The following is an 11,738-nucleotide window of genomic DNA, read 5'->3' on the forward strand; positions in this document are numbered from 1 at the left end:
AAACATGTAAATACTTATATATAACGTCTGTATATAAGATATATAGCGTAATAACACCACACAGTATTGTTGGAGGAGAAATATTAGTGCGTCTGGCCTTGAGGGCGGCAGCCATCAGCTGACTGTGTGAGGTCCTACGTCTTTGTGCCTTTACTCACCATACAAGCTTAGATGTACAGTTATGGTGAACAAAACATGTAGATACTTATATGTAATGTCTGTATATAGTGAATTATAGCAAAAACAGTATTGTGGGAGGAGAATGTGGGCGAGTCAGATGACTTGATGGAGGGCAGGAGTGGCTGGCTGGTACACGGCGGTCACTCCTCGTTACTTTTTGACTCATAATAGCTACTTAGTGGTTCGTTATAGTGAACAAAACATGCAGATACTTATATATAACCTGTGCTTATAGTGTAATAATCGACAAAGTATTTGTTCACCGATTGATGAACATAATTGAATCAACAATATGCACACCATATTTTTGAGTACAGCAATGATTCACTCATTTTATTATATAAATATATCAAACTACACACTATTGAATATTACAGCAAAAAAAACTATGAAAAATCAATCAGAGACATTGAAATAATTAGGTAATTATCTCTTTGTGGCAACTCCGGCCTGACAGCTGGCGAGCAACAGACTGCCTGGGACGCACGCTGAGTCAGCGCCTATAATTTGCCAGACTTCCCCGCCCTATAGCGGGCAATATATGCCACTTACGATTTTTTAATTATTTTTCCCGTGATCAGTGAACACAAATTAACAGGTTAGGAAGAAAAAATAATTTTTTTTTTCAAAATTACATGCGCCTGTGGGGAAGAAAGGATATTATACCCCTAGCATGTTAAGGGTTAATACAAAATGAGAAATGGAATTATCTGCAACCATCCTCATTCTAACTTTTCAGCTACACATACAATAGAGTACTATGTCATAATTTCATCAATGTTTTTACAGCTACAATTATTTTCATTTACAGCCATGACTCCACCTACCTAATTAATATACTGTAGACCTATAATTAAAATGTAAAAAAAATTACACCAGTGGTTTAGTCAATTCAAACACAGTGTAGCGCAATAATTCATCAAGTACCATAACACACAAGAAATGTGTGGGTGTTTATAACACGTACAGAGTAAAGAGTACATAAAACGCATATTGTGCTACTTTACTCACTCTGCGAAATTCTTGTATTGAGCATATAAAGAACGGTTGATCAGCACGTTGACTTTCAATATACACAGAATCTGGAAAACACAAAAAATTATAATTAAAATCTTCTTAAAACTAAAACCTTTTAAGGATATAAGTAAATCACTTTTCTAATGTAAAGTACTTGTTGAATTGAACTGAAATATGTAATGTGTACAGTATGACTGCACATAAAATTTAATATTTGAGTATTTTTTGTATTGCATTGCTTTGAGAACCATGTAAAACTTGATGCAATGAACACTATAGTACTATATTTAAGACTCGAGGCAATGAACATTATGGTATTGTGTGCAAGACTTGACGTTACTGCTGTACAGCAGCCCCACTGTAAGGCAGGCCCTGCCAAGCCCCACAAACTTGCATAATTTTGTGATCTGTGGCTGATTATGCCCTTCCTCATTTAGTGATTGAAGCCTTGGGTTTAGTGTTTGCTTTGCCAAGAGGCTTTACCTGTAGCCAGCTTGCCTGCCTGTGTTTGTGTGCCAGTCCCTCGTGCCTGTGGGGGTTTACCGTCAGCTATGTTTTCTGCTGGGTGGTAATGACTTCTTTATCTGATTCTGTACCTGTGATTTTCAGTTTCTCAGGATGAGGCACAGGTGTTTTTAGACCTCAATGGCCATTCCTGTAGCCTATTAACATGTAGCCTGCTTGGTTCCTGTGTAATTTCACGCATGGCTGTGTGCTATTATCAGAACTGTACTTCAGTTTTAAACTGGCTACCTTCTGGCACAGCAAATCAGGATGGAGTTGCCTTGTGGTGTTGGGCTTTACAATGTAAGCATTAGCAGACCCCGTTTGCAGCAGGTGGTATAGGTCAGGTGTAGCTAGCATTCTGTTTTGATTGGGAGTTAAACTACAAAGAGCTCCCCACTGGTGGACAAGAACATGTCATTACTAGCATCTAATTTCTCTGGGCTTTAGGACAAACTCTTCTGAATACATGTTAACCTGACCAGACTGACCTTGCCTCCAGTGACTCACAAACACATTTCAATAGTTTACAAGGGTACTTTGGTCCTTTTAATAGCAGTACCATACAATTTCCTTCCCATTCATTGCACTGTAAACAGAGTCTATATAGGCCAAACCTCATCAAGGTATTAATTTATGTTTCAACTGGAAGAGGACTTACTCACACTCTGCTCTAAACTGAATTAATGAAAATCATACCTCCAGGCCTATACAATGTTGCATCATCAGTACAAAGGTATGATACATATTCTCCATTTGGTGCACGAAATGCTTGACCTCTTACTGGTTGCTTCTTCCCAACAACTGCTGTCATAACCTGAAAAAAAATGTTGCTTGTTTATACATCAAGTAAACAATTTCAGAATTTTTTTGCCTTAATGTACGTTTTACTATTTCAGTATAAATAATAATTTTGAAAGGAAAAATTACAAAATATTAAATATGTTCACTTTCCTGAAAAATGATCTGCCACAACATAATTGAGGAACAGTACAGGGTGGCACCACGAGTCACAAACAGAAATATTATGACAATTCAAGGGCTTGCTTTGAGTGGCACTCATAAGCCCCATTAACCCTTAAACAGCTAACTGTTAAACAGCTGACATCCCCAGTGCACTCAAGCAAAAAATTGTTCAAATTATTTTTTCTTGCCATGTTGTTAATTTACCTTCAGGTAACACAAAAATCCAAATAAAAAATCTCTAGCTCTTGTGGTTTAGCTGTAGTGGGCTGGAGAATTGGCATATTTATTGGTCAAATGAGTGTAGGTGCCGCATAGAAATAACTTTGTTGATCTATTTTTATTGTTTCTCACTTTATTTATTTTCTTCATGCTAACAGGTTGTATTTGTGTGTCAAAGGTACTGTCTATTATGAGTAACTTTGAAAATATATTTATGTATGCATGGATATATACGAGTATAGATATACAGACAACCATATACTTATTCATAGTAATATATAAATATATATATATATCTATCTATCTATGTATGTGGAGGACTATTTTAAATATTTTTTAATATTAAATATTTTGAATGTGCAAATCATATCCAGTATATATGATCTGTGCCATTCCATGACAGTTACTCCCTACATACATATACGTATTGCGCTGTTTAAGGGTTAAGTGGAATACTGCTAATTACTGCTAAGTGCACAGGATCCAATTGCCCCATCCTGTTCAGATTTTGAGCACAATATCGTTTAACTTTTGAGGCAAGTCTTCTACCACACCTCAAGTGCCCAAAAGATCTACATCTTACCTCTTCAATGACAGTTCCATCTGGTCCCTTTGGTCCTCCAGGCACCAATGCTCCACTTGGGGGAATTGAGGCAGTAGATGAGTTAGAATTTGATGAAGATGAAGAGGAGGGGGGCGGATTACTCGAATTGCCACACCCCCCTCCATGTTCTGCTTCTTCAACCAGCTTGCCTCGGTCAGTGGTAGTCATACTTCCCCCAAAGCTTTTCCATCTAAACAAATATAAAAATTAATATTAGTCTATCAGTACCCAAATTTAATTTGTAAATACTGTATATTAAAACTAATATTTTTTATCATAGCCAATCGAGAGGTATTCCCAGGCCGGCATAACACAACTCAGGTTACAAAGAGAACAGTGTAATGAATACTGGGGAAAGTATTTATATAACGTGATGGGAAACAATTATCATCTTGGCAAGAACAGTTTGAAAAGAAATATGAAAAACAATTATTATTATGAAGTACAATATATTTAATAGGAAGGAAGAGAATAACTTGCTGTGTTGTACTGTACTCTGTTGTCTGACTTGCTGGATCCTCATGTGAATTACCCATCTGTTCCAGTTCCCATTCTTTTTAAATTATATATACACTTTTCTTACCTATGTTCACTTCATCCCTCTTCCTCCTCAGTTCTTTTTCTAGCTAATGAAGGGTAACATGCCAACCTGTCCTCTTGAATAATACATCATATTTAGATATGTCAAATGTCAAAATATGATGAACTACAAATCATGGCATCTCACTAAACTGACGGGCTGTTACATTCTCTCTCTGTCCTCACTTAGGTTAGCGTCAGGCAACTTTTAGTACAGTACATCCTTTTTTGTGACACTGTGACAACTCGAAAGAACAAGCTGAAAATGGCCAGCCTTCCAACATTTTGATATTTTCGGTGGACTAAAAAGTAGTAATACCGCTCTGAATTAAGTTTATTGCAAAACTTATACAGTATTAGGCACTATAAAATTATTTCTTCCAGCTCTAAATACATGTTGACCTGGGTTCTGTTGTGATTTTTTTTTTATAAAACTGGAGATCAGACTCCTAATCACTCTTTCAAAAACTAATTACAGTTCGAGTAATTTTAGTATGACATGTCTATGAATTTTGCTAATACTGTACACTACTTTTCTATCTTCTTTGTGGAGTGGTGCTATATTTACCAATTCAATTGCTTTTGTTGTCTCACCAATATCTAAGTTTTTGTCTCCATATTACACCAAGCACTTGTACTTCTGATAGTCTGTAGTTCTTCATACATATGAAGCTCCTGGAGTTGGGACCAAGGGTCGAGTGCACGGGCATGTGCACTCAATTTCTCATTTCAAGCCTGCTCTGCTTGTCAGCGTTATGGCTATTATTCATGAAGAAGCTATCCATATCTTCAACTTTCAAGTATTTATTGGGGGGGTGTTAAACATAGCCATATATTGTTCCTAAAATGCTTAAAACAAGCAAAGCTGAGGGACCAGATAAGGTTATCTCGAGGTTATCTTGAGATGATTTCGGGGCTTAGCGTCCCCGCGGCCCAGTCCTTGACCAGGCCTCCTTTTTGTTATACCCCCTCCCCACAAGGAAGCAGCCCATAGCAGCTGTCTAACTCCCAGGTACCTATTTACTGCTAGGTAACAGGGGCATCAGAGTGAAAGAAACATTTTGCCCAATATTTCTCCGCTTCCACTGGGGATCGAACCTGGAACCTCAGGACTACGAATTTGAAGCGCTGTCCACCCAGCTGTCAGGCACCTGGTCAGTCAGGTCAGTCCAATACTACTACACAGCTGCACTGACCTGTTGGTTCCACCACTTATATACCTCTTCAAACTCTGCCTAGCTCAATGTAATTGGCCCTCTTTATGGAAGAAGGCAGATGTTGTTCCAGTACACTAAAAGAAGAGCAGCTCAGTGGTTGGTAACTACAGATCAGTATCACTGCTCTCCATTATTGGTAAAATCCTACAATCATTAATCACTTGACAAATTATATAATTTCGTTATCGGCTAATATGTGAGCGACAGCATGATATTAGAAAAGGCTGATCTGCTGCTGATCTCTTGCAAAATCTCTCCACTAAGTGGCATCAGTCACTAGATGAGTCCAAGATCAGCTGTGTGTTGCTCTAGACATAGCAAGAGCCTTTCATCAAGTCTGGCACACTGGATTAGTAGTGAAGCTTCAAGCACTAGGCATCTCAGGCTCCATCTTAAGGGTTAATAAAAGAATACCTTCAAGAACGGACTCTAAGAGTCCAATGTAGTAGCAGAGAGTCTCAATGTACTCCATGTAGTCTCAATGTCTCAATGAGCCTCAATGTAGCAGATGCCAAAAACCACTCAATTGGTGCCAGCATACCACATGGTAGTGTGCTTGGCCCTTTGCTGTGGAATGTCTATTTCAACAATGTACTTCATCTCATTCCTGAAGCTCAAGAATATGCTGATGACTGCACTCTAACCATTACATACAGAAAGGAAGAAATGCCAACTGCTGCAAGAATCATCAATCACAAACTTTCAGCAATTTCTACCCGGGATAGAAGATGGCAGGTCACAGTTGCGGCTGAAAAGACAAGCAATGACGACAACTAGACTGCACATGGCAAATTGGACAGGCTTGCAAACGGGTAGCAAAACCCTAGAGTTCACAGAAGTAATTGACATCTTGGGAATGAAGTTCGACCCTTCAATGACAACAAAGAGCCACATGCTTAACCTAGCTGAAAAAACATTCAGGAAACTTACACCCCCTACAGCACATCTCACACCTTAACAGCACAGGCTGCAAAATCATATATGAAGCACAAGTTTGCTCTCATCTAGAGGTTGAACCCCTCTCCTGGATCATCGCCCCCCCCTCAACATTCATCAGACTGTTGGACATAGTGGAGAGATGCATTAGAGGGTACATCTCCAGTCTTTACCATGTCTGGTGGGAATAGTCTAAACATCAGAGCCTGCAACACCGTCATGACGGTAGTGGTCTTACTGTTATGTGCAAGGCCAACATCCTCAAAGTTCTGCACCTGGCCCAACTTCATGGACTACCAGTAGTTGCCACCTGTAGCACTAGGTTCTCAATCTTCAACAGTCTCATGCTCGAGTGCCTTTCTCCAGAACATCACTCCATCAATGATCATTCATTCCTAGACTGAATCGTATCTGAAACATGTTCGCTCAACAGGTTGATACATGGAACATCAGGTCAATTGATCTCATGAAGACTCTGGCACACAGTTGGCTACAGGCTCATCCTGTTCCTTATATGATTGTTACATTAGGTAACAATCAAGTTACATTAGGATTGTTATACAGTATTAGGTAGCCGGTCAGCCGAGCGGACAGCACACTGGACTTGTGATCCTGTGGTCCCGGGTTCGATCCCAGGCGCCGGCGAGAAACAATGGGCAGAGTTTTTTTCAACCTATGCCCTTGTTACCTAGCAGTAAAATAGGTACCTGGGTGTTAGTCAGCTGTCACGGGCTGCTTCCTGGGGGTGGAGGCCTGGTCGAGGACCGGGCCGCGGGGACACTAAAGCCCTGAAATCATCTCAAGATATCTCAAGATAGGTAACATTAGGTAACCTAATGTTCATGAATAAAGACTATTCCTACTGTTGCATATAACAGACTCATGAAATAAATGGGCCTCTGTGAGTACGTTTCAAATTCGCTTCCCCAAGTTCCTTATATGATAGCTCCCTATGTGTTAGTATCAAAGAATATTCTCATCGAATAAATGAGATTCTAGGAGCAGGCTTCAGATGAGCTGAGGTAGGATAACCGCTCTTGCTTGCAGTTTCACTATGCACGTCATTTGGCATCCCTTGTTAACCCAAGTCTCAGTACAAAATAAAAGGCAGATAAAGAGATATATACAGAGAAGTTTTGAGAGTGTGAGAGAGAGAGTGTGAGAGAGTAAGAGAGTAAGAGAGTAAGAGAGTAAGAGAGTAAGAGAGTAAGAGAGTAAGAGAGAGTAAGAGAGAGAGAGAGAGTAAGAGAGAGAGTAAGAGAGAGAGAGAGAGAGAGAGAGAGAGAGAGAGAGAGAGAGAGAGAGAGAGAGAGAGAGAGAGAGAGAGAGAGAGAGAGAGAGAGAGAGAGAGAGAGAGAGAGAGAGAGAGAGAGAGAGAGAGAGAGAGAGAGAGAGAGAGAGAGAGAGAGAGAGAGAGAGAGAGAGAGAGAGAGAGAGAGAGAGAGAGAGAGAGAGAGAGAGAGAGAGAGAGAGAGAGAGAGAGAGAGAGAGAGAGAGAGAGAGAGAGAGAGAGAGAGAGAGAGAGAGAGAGAGAGAGAGAAGAGAGAGAGAGAGAGAGTAAGAGAGAGAGAGAGAGAGAGAGAGAGAGAGAGAGAGAGAGAGTAAGAGAGAGAGAGAGAGAGAGAGAGTAAGAGAGAGAGAGAGAGAGAGAGAGAGAGAGAGAGAGAGAGAGAGAGAGAGAGAGAGAGAGAGAGAGAGAGAGAGAGAGAGAGAGAGAGAGAGAGAGAGAGAGAGAGAGAGAGAGAGAGAGAGAGAGAGAGAGAGAGAGAGAGAGAGAGAGAGAGAGAGAGAGAGAGAGAGAGAGAGAGTAAGAGAGAGAGAGAGAGAGAGAGAGAGAGAGAGAGAGAGAGAGAGAGAGAGAGAGAGAGAGAGAGAGAAGAGAGAGAGAGAGAGAGAGAGAGAAGAGAGAGAGAGAGAGAGAGAGAGAGAGAGAGAGAGAGAGTAGAGAGAGAGAGAGAGAGAGAGAGAGAGAGAGAGAGAGAGAGAGAGAGAGAGAGAGAGAGAGAGAGAGTAGAGAGAGAGAGAGAGAGAGAGAGAGAGAGAGAGAGAGAGAGAGAGAGAGAGAGAGAGAGAGAGAGAGAGAGAGAGAGAGAGAGAGAGAGAGAGAGAGAGAGAGAAGAGAGAGAGAGAGAGAGAGAGAGAGAGAGAGAGAGAGTAAGAGAGAGAGAGAAGAGAGAGAGAGAGAGAGAGAGAGAGAGAGAGAGAGGAGAGAGAGAGAGAGAGAGAGAGAGAGAGAGAGAGAGAGAGAGAGTAAGAGAGAGAGAGTAGAGAGAGAGAGAGAGAGAGAGAGAGAGAGAGAGAGAGAGAGTAAGAGAGAGAGAGAGAGAGAGAGAGAGAGAGAGAGTAAGAGAGAGAGAGAAGAGAGAGAGAGAAGAGAGAGAGAGAGAGAGAGAGAGAGAGAGAGAGAGAGAGAGAGAGAGAGAGTAGAGAGAGAGAGAGAGAGAGAGAGAGAGAGAGAGAGAGAGAGAGAGAGAGAGAGAGAGAGAGAGAGAGAGAGAGAGAGAGAGAGTAAGAGAGAGAGAGAGAGAGAGAGAGAGAGAGAGAGAGAGAGAGAGAGAGAGAGAGAGAGAGAGAGAGAGAGAGAGAGAGAGAGAGAGAGAGAGAGAGAGAGAGAGAGAGAGAGGAGAGAGAGAGAGAGAGAGAGAGAGAGAGAGAGAGAGAGAGAGAGAGAGAGAGAGAGAGAGAGAGTAGAGAGAGAGAGAGAGAGAGAGAGAGAGAGAGAGAGAGAGATGAGAGAAGAGAGAGAGATGAGAGAGAGAGAGAGAGAGAGAGAGAGAGAGAGAGGAGAGAGAGAGAGGAGAGAGAGAGAGAGAGAGAGAGAGAGAGAGAGAGAGAGAGAGAGAGAGGAGTAAGAGAGAGAGAGAGAGTAGAGAGGAGATGAGAGGAGAGAGGAGAGAGAGAGAGAGAGAGAGAGATGAGAGAGGAGAGAGAGAGAGAGAGAGAGAGAGAGAGAGAGAGAGAGAGAGAGAGAGAGAGAGAGAGAGAGAGAGAGAGAGAGAGATGAGAGAGAGAGAGAACGAGAGAGAGAGAGAGAGAGAGAGGACGAGAGAGAGAGAGAGATGAGAGAGAGAGACGGAGAGAGAGAGGGGGGGGGGGGGGGGGGGGGGGGGGGGTGGTGACAGACATAGAAGACAGACTTTACTCTTTAATATATAATATAATTTTAATAAAGAAGACATTCTTTACTAATACTAACTTCATTATTTACATATTTCAGGCAATAGAAATCCTACCCTTTGTAGTAATATTCTACCACCACCAAATCCCCAATTTTGCTCTTCAGAATCAATTCCATTCCCCAAAGTGACCACCCCTTACAATCTGCCCTTGCTCGGTGCAACACAGTCTATGGCTATTCCTGTGCGCTCATTTTCTTTGTGGAATTAACCCAAAATAATAATCTTAAGAGACAAACAATATACTATACAAGGCTATGGGACCTCATGGTTGGATATCAGGCCAAATTTCCCGATTTACATCTCATCTCTTCTACTTAGCTAAGCTTTTCTAGACTTTCAGATCATGAAAGTTCAGGCTAGGTTTACTATAATTAGCCCTAGTAAACGTTTAGATATAATATAGTTACTTTTAGTTTGGCTACTTGATCTACTCGATCTGAATCCGCAGGTAACATGAGATTGTGGATACAACCAACTATACAGCGGATGGTTGGAAAAAGCTTTTAGTACAACCAGACCGATGTCAGAATAAGAGGGAAGAAAGGGGTCCGGAGTACCTGGTTGATGGGGTTCTGGGAGTTCTTGTACTCCCCAAGCCCGGCCCAAGGGCTTGTGGAGTAGAAGTAGAATCCCACAACCCTTCCTACAACCCACAATCAAGAAAAAAAAATTCCAGATTTGAATCCCTGGTGGGGGCAGGAATAGTTGGGCACATTTCCGATCACCTAATGTCCACCTAACAGTAAATAGGTACCCAGGAGTTAGTCAGCCTGATGTGGGGTTACATCCTGTAGGTTTCCTTGGGAGGGGGGGGGGGGGGTCATTTGCTTGACCCTGGGAGGCCTAGTCGAGGGACGAGGCCTGGTCGAGGACCGGGCCGCGGGGATGCAAGCCCAGAAATCATTGCAAGGTAACCTGGAGGGGGGGGGGGCAATATAAGCCTAACATGTACTGCATGTAGAAACTGGCTGCCTGTCCCCCGACAATGAATATTGAGTATTTTTATTTAGAAACTACTGGACAAGCTGCGAATTTTGACAGGCTTACACTGCACTCGAGACTTCAAATAAAAAATAACAAAAATAATATTTTTCTATATTTCAGTATGATAAATTACACATTCCTGAAAACGTCTGAAACAAAAATTGTATATAATTTACGGCCCTACCCTGGCAATAGGCCTAGAGCTTCAGCACCCCCTCTTCTTTTTTAACAATGCAGACTTAGGTGGCCTAACCCATCACTACTCACACACCAAGACTGCTTAATGTACTCTACATTATGTACATTACACATTAGTACATCACACACTAATGTACTTAGTGAACTCTACCACATAGGCCTAACAGTACAACCAAACAGAATACATGCAGTATGATGTGCCAAATGCCTTGTACGACATAATTGTAGGCCAGCACTCATGTAGTGTAGTGCTTTAGCTCCTGGACCCGAGCTACGAGTATGTGTACGTGTGTACGTGAGAATTGTGTGTGTGTGTGTGTGTGTGAATGTGTGTGTACAAACCCCCCCCCCCCCCCCAGCTGACCCCAGCCCCCACACACAGCCTCCAGCCTCTCACCCGGGACAAGACACGAACTAAGGTCAGAGGCTTGAGCGTGGACATTTAATCAGCCCATTACAGTCATCAAATAGCGGCAGCAGTCAACGAACGATGCGGCCGCTTGATGACTTCCTGATACTTTTAACACCATTACCATCTCCCTTCCTACTCTCCTCCACACCTTCTCACTCCTCTTGTGCGCTCAACTCACTTACTCCATTAGCGCTCAAGTCTTACCTAAAATATACATGTACGTATGTACAGTGCTCACATTTGTAATAATAAATTCTACCCCACAACACCACACAACGACACCAAGCTTTTCCACCCACAGTGTTGCCACACCACCGGGGGAAAACGTCTCCTGCACTCGCGTTATATATCCCACTACCTCTCCTATACACCGGCAGACAGCATCCTCTGGGTGTTTAATATAATGTCAAAAAGCACTTATTCCATGTACTATACATTCAACGTTTTTTAAGCGAATTTAACTTATGCTCGTACGTCCCCAAACTGGAAAGGCCACCATGAAAAATTTAATGGTGCGTGGGTGAGATTTCACATTATTCTCCTTGTCTTAAGAAGTTACAAAGCTGTTTCTATTCTGTACGAAGAGGCAGTTAGAGCATCACAATACTTTTAATACCAATATAAATGTAAGTGCGTGTTTCGTCTGAATAAGCGCAGGTGTCATCATTTTCACCATTGTGCTTTCCAACAGTGATCTCTCACGCTGTCTCATTCAGTAAATAAATGACATTGGATGACCAAGA

General features: G+C 41.9%; 1 protein-coding gene across 7 annotated transcripts in view; it reads right to left on the bottom strand.

Annotated features, from left to right (window-relative positions):
* LOC123763872 (arginine-glutamic acid dipeptide repeats protein) overlaps positions 1 to 11,330 on the bottom strand; it is a 114,893-nt gene extending 103,563 nt beyond the window's left edge. For 6 of the 7 annotated variants that reach the window (XM_069329960.1, XM_069329959.1, XM_069329962.1 and 3 more), the window contains exons 1-4: positions 11,200 to 11,330; positions 3,470 to 3,680; positions 2,401 to 2,518; positions 1,192 to 1,262 (exon numbers count right to left, since the gene is read on the bottom strand). In XM_069329960.1, coding sequence (XP_069186061.1) covers positions 1,192 to 1,262; positions 2,401 to 2,518; positions 3,470 to 3,658 — 378 coding nt within the window. In that variant the 5' untranslated portion in view covers positions 3,659 to 3,680; positions 11,200 to 11,330. The remainder of the gene's footprint in view (positions 1 to 1,191; positions 1,263 to 2,400; positions 2,519 to 3,469; positions 3,681 to 11,199) is intronic. The other variant, XM_069329957.1, reaches the window with a different exon arrangement.
* Positions 11,331 to 11,738: the final 408 nt, after the last annotated feature.

The sequence above is a fragment of the Procambarus clarkii genome, chromosome 23 (genome assembly GCF_040958095.1).
Source record: "Procambarus clarkii isolate CNS0578487 chromosome 23, FALCON_Pclarkii_2.0, whole genome shotgun sequence".
Taxonomy (NCBI): Eukaryota; Metazoa; Arthropoda; class Malacostraca; order Decapoda; family Cambaridae; genus Procambarus; species Procambarus clarkii.